The 23,173-nt window shown below is 40.7% G+C and overlaps 1 protein-coding gene across 1 annotated transcript in view; it reads right to left on the bottom strand.

Annotated features, from left to right (window-relative positions):
- Positions 1-441: 441 nt before the first annotated feature.
- The window catches only part of LOC126375451 (protein grainyhead), a gene marked incomplete at its 5' end in the record, with an annotated part of 97,715 nt that continues 74,983 nt past the window's right edge, over positions 442-23,173 (bottom strand). The window contains 8 exons of the mRNA XM_050022380.1: positions 442-3,061; positions 3,496-3,560; positions 4,179-4,380; positions 4,731-5,065; positions 5,190-5,288; positions 11,746-11,802; positions 13,306-13,400; positions 18,532-18,643. Coding sequence (XP_049878337.1) covers positions 2,920-3,061; positions 3,496-3,560; positions 4,179-4,380; positions 4,731-5,065; positions 5,190-5,288; positions 11,746-11,802; positions 13,306-13,400; positions 18,532-18,643 — 1,107 coding nt within the window. The remainder of the gene's footprint in view (positions 3,062-3,495; positions 3,561-4,178; positions 4,381-4,730; positions 5,066-5,189; positions 5,289-11,745; positions 11,803-13,305; positions 13,401-18,531; positions 18,644-23,173) is intronic.

Here is a 23,173-nt window from a genome sequence, read left to right as displayed (position 1 = left end):
GATCTTCAAAACTAGATGTTTTCCAACTTACCTCTAGCTTGCTTTAAATGTCTGTGAACTTCGTCCTACATCTTTACTATCTTCCAGTAAGTATATAGTATTTCGACAAATCTTTGTCTCCTCTTGGCGCTTTCGTGACTATTATCGCTTCTGGATGTACAAATGTGTTAAACTATTGTTGTCATAAGACTTCATTAAAATTAACTATGAAAGTTTACGCACGACGTTTTATTGACAATCTTCCCAATGTTCCATGTTGTGCAAGAGAGTGGAATTCTCTGCCGTATTATGTATTTCCGAATGCATATAACCCGGGTGCTTTCAAAGCCAAAGTGAACAGGCACCTTCTGGGCGAACTCCATCTTAGGCCTCGTCAATGCTTTCGGGCAAGTCTGGGGCCAAGAGCAACCCCATCAAATGTAAAAAAAGAAAACGAACATGACGTTTTGAAGAAAAACATTTTTATTTAGATTATAAACTTTGATAAAAATAATTATATTAATAATATTTTTATGACAACTTACAAATATTCATATAAAAGAATAACGTAACATCTATTCCATTTAAACTTAAGTACAGTAGAATTTATTAACGAAAATGTGCTACCACTTTCGGGGGTGTGTTTAACTAGTGTGACTATACGACGAGCGAGCGGCGGGCGCGCGCCGTGCGAGCCTCCAGCCACCACCTCGCTCCCAGCCACGGTCCTCTACTATACACTAACTCACAGTATAATCTGATAAACATTGCACAACACGCCGCGCCGGCGCACGCGGCAGCGACGCGCTCGCCCCTCGCACATTTACCTACTAACTGCTTTACGTTATTGCTACTGACGTTTGTGACTTATGACGAGATTCTGAATCACGAACTAACATCAATGTAAGTAAACATTAAAGCTGCACAATTTATTATAAGTAAGTACATAAATAAATATCATTACGTGAATACGTATAAGTATCATAAAATAACAATGTTAGAGTCTGACCACTGAAAATGGCGTTCACAGACTTTGAGCAAATGCATATAAATAATTTCAAAATGAATTTTTAAAAGTGGTGGAAATATGTTAACAAGTGTAGAAACGAGAGTAAACATTGATAAGGAAGATATCAATTAAATAGTCGCGAAGGACGGAACTAGTCACAACGCAATGGCAGCTAAATTACAGAAACGGAAAACGATATAAAAAAATACGTAAATACAGATAACATTATCTTAATTAAAATCGATGCCTACCTGCAAGTCGTGTGACAATAAAAACAAACTACGTTTAAGAATCTACACCTAAGATAGTACTCTAAATTATGTCATAATATGGCAGTTAATCGAACCGTCCGCATAGGCACATCTCACGTTTCCTGGGCGACTTCGTCTACAAACAATACCATTAAGTATAACAGAACCTGGTTCTGAATTTTGAAAATAATCGGTGGAGAAAACTTAAAAGGTACAAAAACATAAATTGCACTGCCAATTGACAGAAAAGACGTGTGAACAATTTGTGCATCGTAGAGCAAAATAGCCACCATGTAACTGTATGCTGGGTACTAATCTGTTGTCCTAAAGATAGCAGTCGGTATTAAGTAGAAAATTGGTTACATTTTGTATGACACTTACAGTTATAAGTCTTGGACACAAAATACTTTCATTAAGCTAAATCGTTGTCATGGCCCGATAACTTAAGTATCGAAATTCATTTATAATTATTATTTCTATTATCATTAAAATCTTAAATTATACACAAAACCGCTCCCCTCAATGATAAAATGTTAATGTTCTGATGGACGACATTTTGTGACTATGTTTTAAATGACTATTATGTAAACTGTGACTCTCTGTCTCATTTAAAATTGTAATGATGTCCATTGCTTCCAATTAAATAATCTCAGATATGTTTAATTAATTTAAATTTAATATGTAAATGTAAGTAATAATTATATAAATGGTTGCCTTTAGAAGTAACGCACACATAGCTGGCGAGGAGTGGGTGTGTATACTATCTCCTCTGCCTACCCTTTCGGGTATACAGGTCTAATGCTATGTTATATGTCATCTTATCAAGTAACAAAATTGATTTGATTTGTAAATATTTCTGCGTCGTGCACGTAGGAAACAATGGACTTATGTTCGTTCCTAAAACTAAATCCAACATTACTAAATGAATGAATTGAGCGAGCTTACAACCAAACTTATGTTTAGAAAACTTAACAAAGTGGATGGCATTTAATTTGACTTAACTCACTTACATTAGGAGATAATAATATAATTATTATGACGAAGGCACATTACGCATTTACTCACTGTAGATATACTTATCCACATATTATTATGTTTTGTGACAAGAATTTCTTACTTTATCATCATGGCAAGATTAAAAGGTACCTGTTGAAACATAACTACATAAGTAAACATACATCTAGTATGATAACCGAGCGAATGGCACACACGTTATATCAGCATCAGATCATTCTTTACAAAATATATAATTAGAATTACTTACGATCGTCATATAAATTGTTCTGTCTAAAGCCATCTTCAATCATTCTTGCCATCACCAAACCACTACACTACGTATTGTGATTCCATAAGGCACTAAAATAGCTATAATATTTACATGATGGTCCTTCCAGCCATTGCTTTATCAACGACTGGTGAAAATTTGTGACGAGTTCCAGTAAAAAAGTTATGGTGATGAATTGCTTAAAAGTAAATTTCAATCTGAGATCGACACTTTTGAGACAAGTTTATCCCATTTATAAATAATTTTATTTTATGAGAGCAAGTGGAATGTTTATAGATTGTCCAAAAGAGAGTTCGCCACAGATATGAGATTGTTGCAGTTCATTTCACGCGTAGGTGTAACACTGTAGCGGCGAACGAGCGCCGGCGGGGGGGCGGGCGGCGGGGCGGCGGCGGCTAGTGGTCGAGCGTGAGCTCCACGAAGGTGATGTCGTAGAGCGGCTCGTCCTCGCTGGCGCCCGCCGGCCGCACCTCCAGCAGGAACAGGTCCTCGTTGCAGTAGTACGCCAACATCTCATCGTCAATTTTGGCCGTAATCCTGCAATAAGCGCGCACACGACGGTTATTCACTCCGCTCGTTATGAAATTGAACTTTGAAATTCAAAATTTCCGAAATATGCTAATGGGCCGTTATTACCACTGAAATATTAAAACGAATGGACATTTTATTAGCAGTAAAAAACAAATTAGATCATTAATATTGTAATAAGTGCACAATTTATTGGATGTAGTGCGGAGTGCTTGGTAATAATGTAAATCGAGTAACTCGATTAGGGGTGTCAGGCTGGCGCTTAGGATTACATGGAATATTTTATTGTTTAGTAGAAATTAACGGAGCCGTTACGGGGTATGTCCATAAGACAAGCATTGCGTAGTTAGTGGCGCGCCCTCTGAACAAGCGGTGCTCCGGTACGCGAGGCGGCCGGTGTGTACGCTAGACTGAACTATCTGAGGCCAATGAAAACCACTTACCCTTTCTTGTTCTTTCGATAAAGATTATTAATTGCCGAACTTGAAATTTTGTACTTATTCTCAATCTGAAAATAAGCAAAAAAACAATAATTACAATGTGCTTTTGCTTTTTTCAACCGAGACGTCTCGTCTGTCGGAGCGAACGTGGGTTCAGTAACCGGTGTAGTGGTTTCACAAGGACGTGGTGCTCTAGCCCGGTGCGCGGGCAGCGCCGGCCGCGCGGGGTTAATTACAACATGCAGTTATGATGATCGTGTGTATTAGACGGGGTTATGAAGCGCCACATCGGTCACAGCAGCGCCGGGGGCGGCGGCCGCGCACCGCGCGGGGCCGGCGCCCGCGGCGCGGACGAAGCGTCTCGATTCCTTTCGTTTACATCAAGTATTGAACTTTACTCGACACGACCACAAACGAACTTCAATAAGACGAGAAACCGAGAAAGCAGCATTGTTTCTCTCGCTCGCTCGTGCTCTGCGGTTAGCCGACATCACCAAGGTTATTCTCGTGCTACCGCGTCGTGCGGTGTTCTTTGAGACACGTCACTTTGACTCGACATCCAAAATGGTGATGGTATTAATATTGTATGAGAGGAGGAATGCTATACTCCTTTCGGTTCGGTTGCGTCGAAGTCAAAATGGCGTATATCACAGTGGAGGTGTGAGTAGTGAGTTGCGCCCACTCACCGCGTGCAGCAGGCCCTGCGTGGTGGGCGGCGCGACGTGCAGTGGCGTGTACACGTCGTCGGTGTCCTGGCGCACGTACAGCATGACGCGCTCGCTCAGCGGCGGCGTCGACGTGCGCGCGCGCTTGCCCAGCACGCCCTCCAGCTCGAGGGCGTCTTTGCGGTCTCCGTAGGGAGACAACCCGCCCACGTCTGATCTGTACCTGGAAATTCACACAAAACACATTTAATACAAATGTAACTACAAATAACAAACAAATAGACAGAGAAGCTGCAGTGGTTTTAGGCGCATGAGACGTTCGTTATGTTAAAAATGACGATTCAAAGTGTAACTATGTTACCTACTGAATAAAGATACATTTGTGAATTTGAATTCCAAGACAGGTATCTTTATATGGCTTGAAAATCTAAATGACTACTAAAAGTTACTTCGAGACTATAGACTATAGATTCTACTCTGTATATACTTGAGTGTGCTCTGTGCATGGCATAATAAAACTTTTTATAAGCACTCATAGTATCGTTTGTAGTCGAACATAATCAAAATACTAACGCTGGCGCGTCTGGGGGGAAGTGATTGTGGAATTTGAGAGCTGGCGCTTGAGGTTTGGCGGCGTGCAGCAGGAAGGGAGATGCTCCCTTGAGGTGTGCCTCCGCTAGGGCTGCCTCATCGTGCCCGTAGAAGCCTTGGATATCCATCCCTGCCAGCTTGTCGATGTCTTCCGCCGGGCTAAACAACACCGGCGGTTTCGCCAAGTCCGCCATCGAATAGAACTCGCTTCTCTCCGTCACTGGGTGATAGATTTCATCCAGCTTTTTCCTATTCGTAGCAGACATTTTTCTCTTCGCTGCCCTTCTCTCTTCGTCCCTTGTTTTCCTTTCCGCACCCTGCAATAAATGTTGAAGAAACAGGTAAAAATATTTTCATTTTATAATTTAACCATAATAACTTCTACAAAATACGTTAAAAATTATATTTTTAACGTATTTTAAATATGTTTTATATTCTTACCTTATCACAGAACACCTTGATTTGGCAGTATCCTCTGTGGTAAACCTGGGTATCTCTGGGGTCCTCAAATGTGTCGATCTGTATATGTAGTGGTAATCCCTGTAACAGAAGCGATAGGGTATAAATCTATTCATAATTAAAATTCTAAAACGATCTATTTATTACCCTTATCCTTAGCGTTTATCTATAAAGCCACCTTGGCAGCGTACGCAAACTGACAATTTATTTTTGACTCAACCAATTTCACGGTTCGTGTCAGCGCTTATCTAAGTCTACAAAAAACAGTTTAATAAACGTTCATAAGGGATAATTGCGATAAATTTACGAATAAGGAAAATATGCACGTGTCTGAATCGAATCGCGTTAAAACGTCTTAATTGCGTGTGTTGGAGGTCGGCGGCGGCGTCGGCGTCACCGCGCTGGATAGGTAATTGAGAGGCCGATAGCGGACTGGTTCGATATCAGCCGCCGCTGCGCCCGCGCCCGCGCCTGCGCCGGCGCAATCCACGCGACGCAGCGACGTGAGCCGCTGGTAATCCCGCCATGGAAACTCCATTCATTTTCATTACTAATCCTAATTACATAGTTTAGCATAATTCTCACAATAAACGCGTTGATGTCTTTTGTATTTTAATTTGTGACGTTTTACCCACTTATGTTTATCACGTCAGATAAGTAGGAAAGAGACATAATTAGCTTGATATCTTGAGAGTAAACAATAAATATTGTTATTAAACATCTTGACCGTTATTCGAAGCCTAATAATAATTATATGAGATATGCCACTGTTTCCGTTCCTTTTCTGTCCCTTTCTTCCGGTTTTTACCTAGTTTCTGTCTCTTTCTCTCTTTCCACCACCACCGGCAGTAGGGCGCCATAGTTTTGGCGTACAAAATTTTCCTCATTTAACGTCGTTGTTCCCGTTCCGTCAAGACGTGCCTGGAGTTATTTCCATGTGAGTAATTCTCCTAGTCATCCATGCTACACTATTATTTTATTTTTACAAAGTGAATTTGGTTCCCTTTCAAATAATCAATATATTTTTTAAAAGATATTATCGTCGGTAGTTGGTGAAAATAAGTTCATCGAAATAAGTTTTGTTTTGTAGAATTATAGTTTCTGAACGTTACGTTTTGAACTTTTTTTTGATAACAAAAACTACCTACGTTTTGGAATTGATACTTATAACGTTTAACGGTGTGTACCGTTCGATATTTGTGTATTATTATTTGTTTTTTTCTGATAGATTCGTAAATCTAATTTCGTTATACATAGTGACGGTGATTCAAGAGCGATAAAATGAATGAATTAAGTGCCGGTAATCAAGATACGAACTGTAACGATAAGACAAATAAAACTGTCCGTAAACGAAAACGGTTAACTAGTACCAGTTCGGATTCGACTTCGTCGTCCAGTAGTTCTAGCAGTTCTAGCAGCAGTGATTCAAGCCCTGCTCGCAAGCGATCTCGACGATCTCGTAAATCTAAGCGGCGCAAATCAAAACAAAACTGTAAGTTAGATAAATTGATTTCTGAGGTTTCGAATTTAAAATCTCAACTTGTCTGCACACGTAATAGTGAAACATGCTGTGAAAACGATTATATCGATGATACTGTGAGTCGTCAGCTTTACAGTAGTGAACGTGTGTTAGAAGATGATGATGTTGATCCAGAACCGCAGCCAGAGTTTTCCTTGGCGATTGGCACTAAGCTGAGAGATCCGGATATACTGAAGACTCCTCAACCGTACTTAGAGCTTTTAAAATCAGTCCAACGGCTAGGAGATCCAGATTGGAGAGATGTAAGATACTCTGACGTGCAAAAATACTACCGCCATTCGCCCGGTTTTACAGAGTTAGAGGCCAATGATGAAGTTAAACGTTACGACGCACCGCGTACATTGATTAATATAGAAAAAGCATTCGCTTCCTTAAGTTTTGCGCTTCTTAAACAAAAAGATCACTTAGAGAAGGAGCTTCGTAGTTTTCTTATTTGGGCTAAAGAGTCTCCCAGTTTATCTTATGAGGATATCAACTGTAAAATGCAGGATATTTTTGTGACTGGCGATTTCTCCAAAATATCTAACGATGCTCTGCAGTTGGTCTGTGGCCACAGGGCAGAGATAATACAGCAACGTCGAGAGACAATACTCTCTTCAGTAAAGGATCCGCTTCACAAAAGTGTATTGCGGAAAATACCGCCATCTTGCAGTAATCTTTTTGATGCTGAAAAATTTACATCTACACTTGAAAAAGCGGGTGGTGTCAGAAAGGTGCTCTGGCCTAGGCAAAAGGATCGCGTGTCTGCAACGCAGCCCGATCGTAGTGCTTCTACATCTGGCCAACCGAATTCGTCGACACAGCCTACAAAAAGGTTAAATTATAAAGCCAATTCGCAACATAATCCAAACAATTTCAAAGCTGGCAGTGGAAATTATTCCGGATTTAACAATAGGTCATTTCGGGGCCGAGGCGGAAAACAAACAAATCGTAGGTATATCGACATCGATAATCGTGCTCGAAAACACTCCCCCTCGTCCCACCGGGACAGGAGAGATAAAAATAAGAAATACTGACTCACCGAGTCACTTTCAAGCCGGCCAATTGACATTTTATTACCACAGATGGCAAGAAATGAAAGCGCCGGACTACATACTAAGGATTATTTCAGGCTACCGTATCCCTTTTTTGGAAAAGCCTCCCTTGCATATACCAGATATCCCCAGAAGCCGACAGGCGACGCCTGCATCAGTAAAAATGGACGAAGTAATATGCAGAATGAAAGCAGAGAGTGTGCTCTCCGTCGTACCGTTAACGTCTCCGAGTTTTGTCTCTCGGATGTTCCTGATCCCCAAAGGAGACGGAACATTGAGACCCATTTTCAACCTACAAGCTCTCAACTACTATGTCGGCACAAGTCCATTTCGACTGATAAATACCCACAAGATCCCCGATTTTCTACAAGCAAACGACTGGTTGGTGAAAATCGATTTATCTCAGGCTTACTTCCACGTATCAGTATCCCCATCGCACAGGCGCTTTCTGCGCCTTATTTACCAGCAAGAACTACTGCAAATGAACTGCCTGCCCTTCGGGTTGAGTTCAGCACCAAGGACGTTTGCTTCAATAAGCAATTGGATTGCTCAGATCCTACGCCAAAGGGGAATCCGCCTACTGGTGTACCTCGACGACTACCTATTGGCAAATCAAGATGCACTCTTACTGGAGAAGCAGGTAGCAATGACATTGAAATTATTGAAATATCTGGGATGGACGGTAAATCACAGCAAATCTGTTCTTGCTCCTCGTCAAGAGATAGAATATCTCGGGTTGTCATGGGATACCCGAAACAACAGAAAACAGTTTCCGGAGAACAAACGCTTGAAACTGACGGTAGAGATACTCCGCCTTCTCGAAACACAGACTGCCAGTCGAAAAGGCCTACAGAGTCTTGTGGGAAAAATGAATTTTGCCAGTTTTGCTGTTCCCCGAGGAAGACTCCACTTTCGAAGATTACAAATGTTAAGCATTATAAATGCAACGAAGCCGGAAGATGCAGAGGTTCCCTTACCGGGCCTGGTTCTACAAGAGTTACAATGGTGGATAAATCACATGTCCGACCCGTCACCTATCCATGTAGCACATCCACACCATTACATCGTGACAGATGCATCAGATCAAGGTTGGGGAGCGTTAGTAAACAACGTGCCTCTGTCAGGAACTTGGTCGAAGAGGGAAGAGAAATTGCACTGCAATCTCAAGGAGTTACTTGCCATCTACAAGGTAATAGAAGATCAAAGTCAGAACCTCCGACTTTGCTCTGTTCACCTGCAGTGCGACAACAAAACAGCTGTTTCATATCTACGAAGCGAAGGCGGGACCAAATCCAAGAAGCTAATGGAACTTACGTACAAGATCCTAACTTTGATAGATTCCCTGCAGATAAATATGGTAGTTCATCATATCCCCGGCCCGTACAATATCGAAGCAGACCGACTCTCCCGATTTCAAATAGTTCCCGAGTGGCACCTATTGCCTCAAGCTACGATTCCAGTATTTTCCAAATGGGGAACACCCGCCATCGACTTGTTCGCGTCTCGAGTCACGCGAGTAGTCCCAAAGTACTGTACTCTGGATTGTCAAGACATCCTTGCGGAATTTCACGACGCCCTGTCTCGAGTATGGGATTATTACCTAGCATGGGTGTTTCCTCCACCCTTCTTAATTCCCAAAGTTCTTCAACATCTAAACAAATGTCGAGGTGTATATCTGATCGTGGCTCCGAAATGGGAGCGTGTTTTTTGGAGGCCGGACCTGAAAGCCAGAGCAATCGCTCCACCTTGGACAATCCAGAACCTTCCACAAGTTCTAGTGGACGTAGCTACGGGGCTAGCGCCTCCCAAAGCGTCGGAAATGCGCCTAGAGGTTTGGAGATGTGGGGCTGGAATGAACATCTAAGGGATTGGTCCGAGGTCGAAAAATCTCTTCTCATGAAAAGTTGGCGGCCTTCAACTTTGAGGTCTTACAAACCGGCTTGGACGCGCTGGACAACTTGGGCTCAGATAAATCATGTTTCCTTTAACAAACCCAACGGATCAGACTTATCTAGATTTTTAGCATATTTACATAATGATGAACGTTTGTCTTATAACACTATTCTGTCATACAAGTCGGCTGTATCAACTCTGTGCGACCCAGAATCTTCTGAGCGTCTTAGCAGTCATCCGCTTGTAAAACGGATACTGAAATCTATTGCCATTGCTAACCCAAAAGCACCTAAACCACCGATATGGGACATTGATTTGGTAATAAAACACATGTCGCAAATAAATTCAGACGTTAGTAATTTATACCAAGTATCAAAATGTACAGCTACAATTCTTTTATTATGTTCGGGTCGCCGAGTTCACGACTTAACATTACTACGAGTAAATCCTGAGGATTGTAATGTATCTGATAATTGTATTACGCTTATACCTGCTTTTGGATCTAAGACAGATTCCTCCGAATATCGTCAATCTGGTTGGCAGTTAAAACGTAACCCAGACAATAAAAGTTTGGACCCCGTTTATTGGATTAAGCGTATGATTGATGTAGGAAAAGAAAGAAGGGATAATGCTGATTGCGACAGTTTATTTGTGTCAACATGTGGTCCAGCTAAACCAGCTTCGAGATCAATTATTGCCGGTTGGGTTAAAAATATGTTAAGAGAAGCTGGTATCGACGCTTCAGCTGGCAGTTTCAGAGCTGCAGTAGCTTCTAAAAGCTGGTTGGATAATTCGCCATTAGAAGATATTTTATCAAGAGGTAATTGGAGATCAAATAAAACATTTCAACGTTTTTACTGCCGAAAAGTAATCAATACCGACTCTAACCCTAATCGATCTATGTCACAATTATTTAATCCTTTAGGTTAGAATTCATTTTGTTCTAATGGGAATTGGGTACTGCATTTGTTTTTATTTCTTGTAAAAGTATTTTTATTTACAAGTGGTTGTAATTTATATTATGCTGATTTGTTTCTTGAATATTATAACAACTTTGTACTTACACAGATCTGAGAAGTTTTATTTTAATACAATTACATCCCAGTACGGGCGAATTTCGCTCCTTTTATAATTACTATTTATTATAAGTGTTTTCGTGAGTAATATTATGTAGTCACATTGACATCAGATCTGTCACCACCACCAGGCGATATCAAACACGTCTCATATAATTATTATTAGGCTTCGAATAACGGTCAAGATGTTTAATGAAGACGTTTTACCTAAAAATAAAACGTGTATTAAACATACTTACCTTATTCGAAGCCTAATAAGTTTAATTCTGCCTGATGGTCCAACGACTTAATGAGGAAAATTTTGTACGCCAAAACTATGGCGCCCTACTGCCGGTGGTGGTGGAAAGAGAGAAAGAGACAGAAACTAGGTAAAAACCGGAAGAAAGGGACAGAAAAGGAACGGAAACAGTGGCATATCTCATATAATTATTATTAGGCTTCGAATAAGGTAAGTATGTTTAATACACGTTTTATTTTTAGGTAAAACGTCTTCATTATGTACGGTGTGAGGATTAATGATACGACATTGTTAGTGAGCGGCGCGTGTTTCCCGCTCGCGCTCAATACCGCGCCCGCGGACAGGGGCGTTGCATTACATACGTCGCTCCGTGGTTATCGAGGCGTCTCTGCGACAACGCGGTTACCGACCCTTGCCTCCACATCAACGCATCGTAACTTCCATTTACATACTTTCAGCCTGGCAAAGTTAATTAACTTGGCAAGAAATACGCTTAATGACAATCGTAGATTCAAATTGCTATCCGATTTCCCACGCGCATTAAACTTGTTACTATACGACATCCATGATGCGTGTATCAATGGTATAACTGCAGCACAATGAAGTACAATGTTGTTTTTATGCAAATGCTAATATAGATTCTGTTTAACATCTTCTCTGCATACAATATTATCAGTTTATTCATTGACAGCGTTGCTAGTGCTACATTATGTACTTATAAGTCGACGCGTAAAATACGATTAGGTATATTACTGACCTTTACTCCCTTTTGACTGCTAAAGTCCGTACTCAAGCATTGGACGGCGATATTGATCTGAAATACAAAATAAACTGTTAGTGAATGGAAATGGCATTACAAAGCCTATTAGCAAAAACATGCGCGTGTAAATGCGTACACATCCTGAGCGTGACAGGCGCCAGGGCTGACGGCTGACCGGAACAGGCCGCGGCACGACATGGGTAAAGCTAGTAGGAGGGAAATAAAAAGCTACAAGAGGCAAAGTAAATGAAACCCATTGACTTGGAGAGTCTAAAGTACATAATCGCTGGGCGCGGGCGCAGGCGATATGAGGCGGTGGCGATCCTCGGCGGCGGCGCCCGCTCATTACCGCGGTCTCATGCAAATGGCCACTTCGCGTTTTTGCCGTCGCCGCGCCACCGCCAACCACTGTCCCAACACATATTATCTGTCTCAAACTACTCGCATCCGCTATGGTTTCACTAGCCAACAATAAATAATTACACATATCGATAACTGCCTCGGCGCATCTTGGTAATTTGCAGCAATAACAGAACATGAAAGAAAACATATATTATATACGATGTGGATTACACCATAAAAATTTGTGACTACGAAGTAATTTGTCAATTGAAGAAATGTCTTATGTACATGAATGATAGTTTGCGTTTTATTATCATGATTACGCAGCTAGGCAGTGAATGCTAATAGCCCCATACAGTAGCGGTTATAACATCAGTTTACCGTAGTTTAATGGCGGCCATTTAATTTTCACGGCAGTTTTAATTGTTTCATGAATATTGAAAAGGCTGCGGTGTCCTATGCATAATCTTAATCATTCGTCTTTATTCTGATAATACTATACAGTAATTATAATGTAAGCAATTAAAATACACTGCGTTGTTAATTATTCAATTATTTAATGAGTACTCGCGGTGGATGCGCCGTGGGGACCGGCCGGCTCCCAGCGCTCGAGTTTTTTGCTTCATTTGCCAAAGCCAGTCTGCCAAATATGGTTGCGGGATTCTATTTAATTACCCCTTAATAAGTGTAGTAAAATCATGATCTGCGTTTCAATTTTGCACCATAATGAGCATGATGCCCGGACACTACGTTCCTCTTAAATATGTGCATATTTTTGCATTACGACTGCTAAGTCGTTGCTGAGTGCATACCGCGCGCAGTCACTCTGACAGGAAGACATATTATCCTATTTGCGATGATTTTTATAAATGTAACAGAAGTTAATTTGAATGTCCTCACTGATTGCGTTATTAATCTGCTATCTTAAATGCCGTAACGCCAACTATGCGTAAGTATTGTAAAAAATAAATGATCATAAGATTTTATGGGTAAAAGGAAGATAAAAATCTACCGATTTGACGTATTAATTTTATCAAAATTACTTGTCAAACTTTGTTGTTTTTTGTTGTAGATTGCATTTAATTTCCGAATGCAATTACAAGTTCATAGGAGGGAACAGGTGGTCGGGTTGGTGGGAGCGGCGGGAACGGCGGGACAGTGGGCGGCGCAATTAGCGTGGCGCGGCGCGGGCGCAGGCCGGGCTCGGATGCATACCTTGGCGGCACTCTCCAGCGGGTTCCAGTACACGGCGATGGCGTTGTGCGCCACCTCCTCGATGCAGCCCGCCAGCCCGATGCTGTTCTTCGTGTCTGCAACAAAACGACAAATTGTCATTAATCTCTCCGCAAGTAACCGCAGTAATGGCGCACGAGATTTCGATTAAGATATCAACGCACAATACGTCATCGACGACGGAAATTTATTTGCTGGGCGTGAATAATCACGTGATAGGATCGATTTATCAACGATTGCAACGTTTCCACTTCGCTCATCCTAGATTGAAGTTTATGGAAATTAGTACATTTCCATTCATACCCTGCGACCGATCGAGGCAAATTTGTATAAATTGAACAACATCTCGGTGCGTCCGAAGACGTTGTAAGTTTTCGTTTTTCCACTATCGCATATTAAGTAATTACTATCATAATATTATCTAGAATCTATTAGCTGACTCACGCAACTATTGACTAAGAATACATATAGACGAGGGCCCGAATTACGTCCTCGGGGTATCCATTATTGGCATTAGATCGTAGGTGCCGGATACCTAACAGAGAGACGTTATAAATAATTCACAATGCAGTTTATTTTGTCACAGTCGAGGTGTTCATTTCGATACAGATGTTTATTGCATCTGGAGCAATAAGCCTGCATTAGCAGACAGGCGCGGGAGGTTGTTAGTGAGTAATCGGCGCAGCCGCACCAGGGCTGCAGCCAGCGCTGCTCTTGTCACATTTACATACGAACCGACTTAGCACACTATTGAGCACGATGTTATTCAGTACAACAATGTTTTCAGATAAATCATTCACAAGGTGAAGACTCTGTTCAATGACGTAAGGATAAATACAATTACAACATAACATATATTATAAATATAGGCATAATAATTCATATTATTTAACCATTTTCCTTTCCAACGACGTGAGCTTTTGTGACTTTACATTAATAAATGGGCGGATGAGGTTTTAGGTTTTATTATTATAATATTTTTTGCGAAGTAAATCGAAACCTGCAAATCACGAGCAGCCCTCCCAGGTAGCACACTGGCTGATTAAATGTCGAACCTGCCTCTTATTTAAGTGTAAAAGTGTTATATAAGATGTTTAATGGTTTTTTTAGCTTCCATAGGCTGTTATGAAACTGTGAAATAAGTTAGTTAATCAATGGTTGGTAAAAGGTACATCTAAAATACGTAATTAAGCTGTGGACTGCATACGAGTTCATAGTTAGTGTTTTATAACGTTTTTTGCTGTTGAATGGCTGAAAAATATTCTTTTATAACGGCAGCTGGTTAACGGTACGGCCCAGTGGTGTTCTAACGCTTAAAGCTGGTGAAGGCATCTTTTATCAAGCTTTTACACTACTTGTGGTCTATTTTCAAACCAATAAACAGACTTCTGGTTAAAGCTGTAAAATAAATACTTTAAACAGCCTGCAGCTGCTTAAAATACGTTAAAGTATAATTTAATTACTCCTGAAGCTGTAAAAGTGTATCGAGTCGTATATTTTAACAGCTTGGATTGCAAAGCTGTTTTGTGTAATTTTACAAGTGGCTTATAATTCTTGTAGAAACGTAGTGTCATTTATGCGTACTTTTATAAAGATTATCACATTCCGGCAAACCCTTATGGAACTTGTTGCTCTTGATGACTCAGGTTTGGGCTGTGATCCGCCATTCAGGACAAAGGATTTTATATATATATATAGATAGATAATACCGGTTTAACGGTTTTTATTATTTGCCAAAGGAGCCCTAATATGCTGCATAATGTAGTTGCTGAAATACGATATACCTCATTAGTCATTAGAACTGCGTACCCCAAAACCTTGTAAAAACTAAAAGTGTAATTGAAAGTATCTTATGCAGAACATAAGCAGCCTGTGGCTGATTATTGGTATTCTTTTCAGCAAATAGAATCACAAGATATTTTTTCAACGACTTAAGCTGAAACCTTATGGACGCCATAACTAACCTCAAAAATACAGTTTGTATCAAATTTTAAATCCTAAAATCTTCAAAACTACACATTTATTTCACATAATAACTATGTTTCAACTTAAAGTACGTTCATAAAAGGGTATTTATATATGATTTAAAGTAAAATTTTACCAAAAGCTTTTTCACTCGAAACTTATCTACACATTTCTTTCAATATAATTAAATAATTCTAAGGGCGCATCAATTATTAGTTATAAATTAGTATATACTACACGATAAAGTTGCACTCGCAATCTGAACTTATCATAATAATCACTGGTTCAAGTTACCGTAACTCGAAGCAGTAATATTTTAATTAAAAATGGATGCCCTGTCGCTGTTGAATAGAAACTTATTATTCTGTCGTTAAAAATTTAAAAATATTAAATATTTTTATATGGAAAGCTGAAAAAAACGTTTCAATTGGATACCGGGTACGTCAAAAGCTGCGCAAGCGCTGGATATGGTAATCTTAAACAGAATGAAACGTTTCGAAAGTGTTTATTGCAGCTTTAATTAAGCCTTTATTAACGTAAACCACAGCCTATTTTCAGCCATTATAATACCAAAGGCTGGTTAATTTGGGGCCCTTTTTGGCTGAAAAAGCGCTTTTTCAGCTTTAATACAGCCAATTTAAATACCGTCATACAGCATTGATATTCTTAACCAGCACTTGTTCAGCGCTTATGCAGCAATTTTGTGCTACCTGGGCTATCTCTGCTTTACGCACGACGCGACGTAGCGCGTAGTACCACCACATCATTTTAATTTGTTGAGCAAATGAATCACTTGTTCGTCATTTTGTTGGAGATTGGAGTGATAGTGTAGGGCTATGGTGTCAGCCCTGGTGGCACGGAGTAGTGGCAGGCTGGCAGGTCGCGTGGGCCGCTTGCTATCAGTCTGGCAGCGATCTGTGGGGCGCGCGCGGCGCTGACGTGTTTATGGGACAGGGAGGGACGCCGCCCGCCCTCACGCAGCCTTATTGTTTTAACAGCTCCTACAAATTTACGACACTACGTAGGCCCCCGGTGACTTCCTGCGTACCTCACAGCCCACGAGCTCGAAAACAGCTTTCAACCAAGTGTTGTTCGTAATCGGTAATTTGTACACTTAATGTGTTTAGCTAAGCTTTTCACGCTTTCTGCAAAAAATGCGCACGCAAAACATGCTATCACTTATATGAATATTATCATCAACATTTTGATACCTACAGTGACGGCGTAATATATTCAAACATTACGAGTATTTTGAACGGCTTTATCTTTGGCAATTTTCATTAATTAGACGTACACGTCAATTACGCTTTTTGTTTATCTTCGTCAAAACATTGAAGTAATCTGTTGGATCAGTGAAGCGTTGTAGCGAAAACTGTCGGGAGGAATAAGCGTGGCGGCAAGGATGCTGCAACGAGCGGTGGACACGCGATCCAAAAAGACATGGAGGTAACCGGAGCCGGCATTGTGCGCGGGCGCGGGGCGTTGCGAGTCCCTCACCCCGCGCCCGCGCCGCGCCCTGCCGCGCGCTTTCACACGCCGCGCACAGGTGTCTGGTGTCGCCCTTGACGCTGTTCCCAAGTTCGTCCTATGCATTTATGGCGCATTTCCATCTTAACGTACAGTTCATACCAATTCCCTCCGACTCTATTTCACCGCGTGTTGTTGCTTTTGATGTCTTGCTTAATTTGATTTTTTTCCTCATAAGGACGTATGCTATCAGAGCTTGTTTGTTTGAACTAAAAACTAACATACAAAGTTAATTTAATGTTATCTAATTTTATATAATCTTATGAACAAAGTAAAAAATAAAACATAGCTAACATCGAGATAAGCTAAAAAACCTTGACATTAAACTTGGCCCGACGACCGCGCGAATTAATGGCTTCCATGTTTTTATTTTCCTTGAGATTTAATTTATAGGCACTGCTTGTGGCCACGGCGTCACTCATTACAAATGCTACAGACCCCAGTTAAGTAATGCTAGAATGTGTAAAGTGTCATATATCAGCGGTGTTTACTTCAATAATCGAGTGGGGCGATTAATAAGCAAGCATTCCAGCGGTGACGCAAACCACCATTTGGTCGATCTTTTAGCGTGGCCATTAAGTTAGCGTGAATATCCCATATGATTCGCCATGTAGACGCCATTTTCCTTGACAAAACCTTCGTTTTATTTTACCAATTTTATTAAGGAAATAAAAAAACCTAGATCCTTGAGTCTGATGGTAATGTTGAGACGTTGATGGCGTCCATAATCTAAGTAAACATTTTCATAGAGCGGCCGGGAGTATGGTGCGGTGCGGCCGCGCATCGGCGCGGTGGAGGCACTCCGCAATTAACATGCTAATGAACGCTCCTCGATATTATCGTCGCGGTAATTATGTCCGCGCCTGGCGATATTCTACCTTTACTTATATCTCCGCTGCATGGTTTAGACAACTTGACACGCATATTTGCCCTCAGCTTTGCGCGTCTCAGGAATACCTTAACAATGTTACTAACAACTAACAACATTGTTTGCGCATTAATCTATATTTATATGTTTTTTCTCACAAAGATAGAGATTTCTCACAAAATTTTATGGTTTCCTGTTACTCGGTTGCAGCAGTAAGTACCTAGTAGAGTTCGTAGAGCTCATCACATCATATATATTATCTTTACCATTTATTTGACTTCTCGTGGAAACATTACATTCGTTTGGTATCTTTAATCTGGTTAATGTCAAGGAATGTGTCATTATGAGCGTAATATGAAACCGACGACCAGTAGCGAGTAGTGAGGTGTAGCTAGGTGGCGCAGGCGCCGGAGGCGTTTTATTTTTAGAGGGCGATTGATAGGTATGGCGGCGCGGGACGAGCGGGACGCGGCTGTACGGAGGACACGTTATTTATGCAAATGTCCTAACGAGATGTAATGGTGGTGCGGGGCGCAGGCGTCTGCCCGCAGCGCGGTAATTAGGTCCTGCGTGCCGCGGCCGCCGCGCGCCCGCGCCCGCGCCGCCGCACGCAACTCCCGCCATTCTGTGTCGCCTCGAGCACCACTGTTTTTGTGCTGTAAATATCGTGTCTCAAAACCTTGTACGTGCTACTGTCTGATCATTGCGCTCTCGCATGAACCTGCATCGGCATTATCTTTACATTTTATGTTCCCATTTTGCTCTACCTATACCCTTGTAAAAGATAAAAAGCTTCAATATACCGTAATTACATAATAGGTATGTTAGCCTTGGATAACTAAACTTACCAGCATCTAATATCCTCTGCTTAACGGAGTGTTGTCGTCCATGCCAAAACTGCCACGCTTTGATCTCGTCCTCCGGGGACTTTTCTTCTCGGAACATCAGCATAACAACGCTCTGTAACAAAAATAATATTATCAATGCATGACGAAGGAATATTTTTTTAAGTCTTGTAGGTTAGGTAGCTTTAAAGAGAAAACTCCGAGAATTTGCAAGTAAATGTTATGCCATATAAAACTACCGTGTAATATAGGAGGTATTTACGATATACAAATGGGCACCGAGGGTGGTCATTAGAAACACCTGACGTCGAGGAGCTCCCGAGATATTTATTGCCAACTTTTAATGTGGAGAGCGCAGGAGAACGCCGCCGTAAGCATTTCGCGAATACGCAAAACGCGATTACCTGCGCGCGTTTCCCAGCTATTACCTTAAACAAGTGCGATTATGTCGTTGAGGAGGGCAACTTAATTCCACTCGCATTTAAATGCACTGTTTAAACACCTAAATTCTTTCTGCCGTTTCCGTTCAGTTGAAAAAGTGAAATATGTTCTTAGAAGATTTCTATGAACAAGTTAGAAAATGAAGTGAAAAAGAAGTGACTAGTGCGAGGCGTGGTGGCAGTCCATGCCATATAGGGCTAACGACGAGAAAGCACCTCAGATCGTCGCCTCTGATTGATGGATCGGCGGCGGCGGCTCCCTCGCCCCGCGCCCGCGCGCCCGGGCCCCTATGACGCCCGAGCGCTCTCTTGCGTTTTACGCTGTCTCTATAAAGCAGTATTCTAATTGCAGCATTCGTCAGGTGACATTATAATATCATGAATATGCACCACGGTAGGAAACGATAAGCTAAACAAGATGAAATATCCGGATTAGGTATTAGCAATTCCATTGGTTGCAACTATGTACCGCAAGGACTCTATGTATAAATGAAAGGTAATAAAAACACAAGTTTATTGTGAATCAGTAAATTTACGAGTAATTTGCGTCGGTGAATAGTTCTGGACTTGTATAAGCGGAACCCTTGCTTTCTCCAAGATCAGGCGGCGCGGGCGCGTAAACTCAACGGAATCGCGCATACTAATCGATAGCCCGTGTATAAAATTGTAACGGTGCACTCCGCCGCACCTGATGGCGGTCGTGTCATCTTAATAAATATTAACATTTACTAACTTTATTAGAATTCCCAAAATTCATTGGAAAGTATTCAACGAAATACATAATGCATAGTAACTGTAAATGAGAATTAGTATAATGCTTTGTCAAAGATATTTAAATCACAGATAAGCTGTATTCAAATCTGGGTTTATTATGGTAGATGATGTTTTTATTGTGTTCATATTTTACTGTTTATTTATCACAAATAAAAGTCTGATCTGTTTATTTTATGGGTGTTAATGATTAATAAACCCTCGCGGGATAATTTAGACTAACTTGCAGTGGTTTACGTAATTCAATGCCTATCTATAGGTTGCAATTGATACCCAACAATGTTAATGTTATGTTGTTTAGTTATTGTCGCAAGACAGAGATACCTTGTATCTGGTAACTAACAATCTTAAATGTTTAAATTACGCAATTTATCAAAGACAAGATTTACTTTGATTTCATTTACAACTTTAACTTGTGGTGTTGTTTATTGTGGCTTTAGACTGTTGATAATATAAAGTGGGTCAGTTAATGGTTACTTTTATCAAAGCACGCTGAACGTGATTGTGTTCGGTTATGATGTGAGTGGTGGTGGAGTGATGGAGCATTTTCAGGGTAATGCAGCACTATGGGCAGGCAGAAGCGGCGTGGGCGACCGAAAGCACCACGTTAATTGGATTTTTAAAACAAATTGACATATTCGTATATGATCTCATACTGACCTTTATCTCCCAACCGATAACAAATAGTTTGGCAGATTTATTATTCACTTCATCGTAGACGTAATAAAAAAGCTCGTAAAACAGAATTAGAAAATTAATTTGCTAAAAGAGCCAATAGTTCTAGAGAACATTTAGCGTTATAATATTTGCTTAATAAATACATTTATGCAAATTAGGGAAATCTACTGACGATTTTCCAGGTCGTGTCGTGTCACATCGTAGGTACTTCCATATTAGTATTTTAAACAAAATAATCTTTAGTGCCTTATATTTTGTGAGAAAATAAATGTCGTTTAATATTTCGAACTTATGATAGTAGAGATAGGTACCTGTTATTATTGTTCTTAATAATGTATGAGTCGTATCAGTTAGTTTTACAATTAAGTACACATTTTTTTTCTAAATGTATAATATCGATATTCAAACTAATTTATTCTCAACATTTGATATGAATTACGATCAGAATGAAATATGAGATAACCAAACTTTTTGAAATATCGGACATTTGAGAATCGTAAGGTTTGTTTCGCTATCTACAAATAGATAGGTAAAACGTAACGGCAAATCTAAAAATGATGATAAAAATAAATACTTAACTAATACCTGGACTATCGAGACCTTTTGACTTTGTATTTTGTACTAGGAAATCGAATATTATAAATTACATGTGATAAAGCAGTGTAAATTATAATACATATACTATGTAATTATGGAACAAAATTGCACTTAAAACACCGTGAGCATTTCACAAGAACAGTTTTTGTCTCTCGGACCAGTTACCTCCAACTTTTCGGACCGTCAATTAATTAATCGAGTGTATCGACATTCGACCCGATTTCAGGAGCTTGGTTGACAATCTGAGTTATCTGATTAAGCACGCTTTCTCTTGCACCGTGTGTGACACATGCCCAGAGACTGTTGTACAACACACCAGCTTTTAGTTACACCATATATCAAAATTAGGTACGCCGTTATAGACAGAATTACCTTCAGCTAAAGGCTAAAGCCGCTTGTCCGTCCGATATTATAAGATTGTATACTAGACGTTGCCAACTGTAGGTACTCATATGTCGCGCCGATAGCGCTGTGACAACCGCTACACATTAATTTCGTCACTCTATTTGAATAAATAAGCATTTGCATATATTTATTTCTCACAGAACTACGCAACCGTATGATCTATATCTCGGAACCACGTATGACAGCTCCAGAACAATCATTAATCCTCAAATAACAAAATGATTTTAAAACGTATGATATTGTTTGTTACCATACATACATAAACTCACACCTATTTCCCACAGGGGTAAGCAGAGACTGTAGAATACCATACCATACCACACCACACCATACCATACCACCATACCATACCATACCTTGATACCATATTTTAAAGTATTTAAGTTTTAAAGAAACCATTGACATATGCCTGAAACCATTGACATATTAAATACCTAACTATAAAAACACAAAAAAATTGAAAGGTGAACACAACTTTTTACTTTGTTAATGAGCATGTTGGATTTTACTATAATCAGTCCCACAATCCACAAAGCGTACCTGTTGTAAAATAAATTATGTTTTTCCTATTACATGACGGCAGTTGAGAGTCGGATTCCAGATAAATGGTCTAATTAAGTATGGTGCCCGGTCGTGTATTCACTTTACTCTTTTATCGGAGTCGATTTCTCATGATGCTGTAGTTACCGCGTACAAGCCCGCGAAAGCCTTCGTCTACTCGGAACATAACACACCTGCCCATCTTATTGTAAGCCGTAAACATTTTATACGATAATGGCGTTGTTAATATGTCGACGTAACAATTACGTAGTTGAGATTTTATCTTTTCGCGTCACGCACTTGTACACCTACAATTGGTGCATGCCGTAGCGGAACGCCGGTGTATATTCGCTTCATCTGTTCATGAATTATTCGTGTAATACTTAAGTAATATCCAAAGAAAGAAATTTGCGCGGGTGTCTTTATCTATGGTAATGCGCGTTATGCAGAGCGCAACGAGGCTTTTTGTTCGCGAACGCTTCCTCGTTAGTAGCAGGGCGCGGCGTCCATCCATCAGGCCCTATCTATTTTATGACAATTATTTATGTTCGCTACGTGGCAAAACTATTTCGCTTACCGTTGAGCTTTATCGATAGCGCAGAAGTAATGTCCTGCCGCCCCGATACGCTGTATCTGATACGGATACGTCTGTTTGTTAAGTGCGCCAGTTGTTTGTGTTAGTTGTTTTAACGCCTTGGTTATTTGCTGCGAATGTTCTCCGCAGTGAATGTCGGTTTCAACATAAATTCTGTGCGGAACTGTGGGTGTAACTGCCGCACAGTTGCCTACGATCTACGTCTCGGTATTTATTTCGTGTCAACTGAAATTATATCGATAGCCATTTTTGCATCGTAAATATCCTTTCAAGTGCCTAATGTAATGTATCTTCTGTTTCTGTTTCATTTCAAAAATATCGTACGGCAACGTTAAAATGTTGTAGAAATAATTATAGGTTTAATCTGAATGCGATAACTACGCATTCGTAAGAAGTGGCGTTTTAGTAGAAATGTTTAGCGTCTGTCTTTAGCAAAATACGTATTTGCTGGGTTCATAATGGTGGGTTGCGTGCGCAATGGCGGGCACGGGGTGGCAACGGCCGGCGCGGGCGCAGCGCCGCGGGCGCGGGAGATTGCTAGAGATGTGCAGCTTCCGCTGGCGGACAAATTGCTCGCGCACACCACTCCTGCGCATCCGGCGAGAGATGCCGCCTCTAA

This window comes from Pectinophora gossypiella, chromosome 2 (genome assembly GCF_024362695.1).
Source record: "Pectinophora gossypiella chromosome 2, ilPecGoss1.1, whole genome shotgun sequence".
NCBI lineage: Eukaryota > Metazoa > Arthropoda > Insecta > Lepidoptera > Gelechiidae > Pectinophora > Pectinophora gossypiella.
The sequence above is the reverse complement of the archived record's forward strand: the minus strand, read 5'-3'. Positions and strand labels throughout refer to the sequence as shown.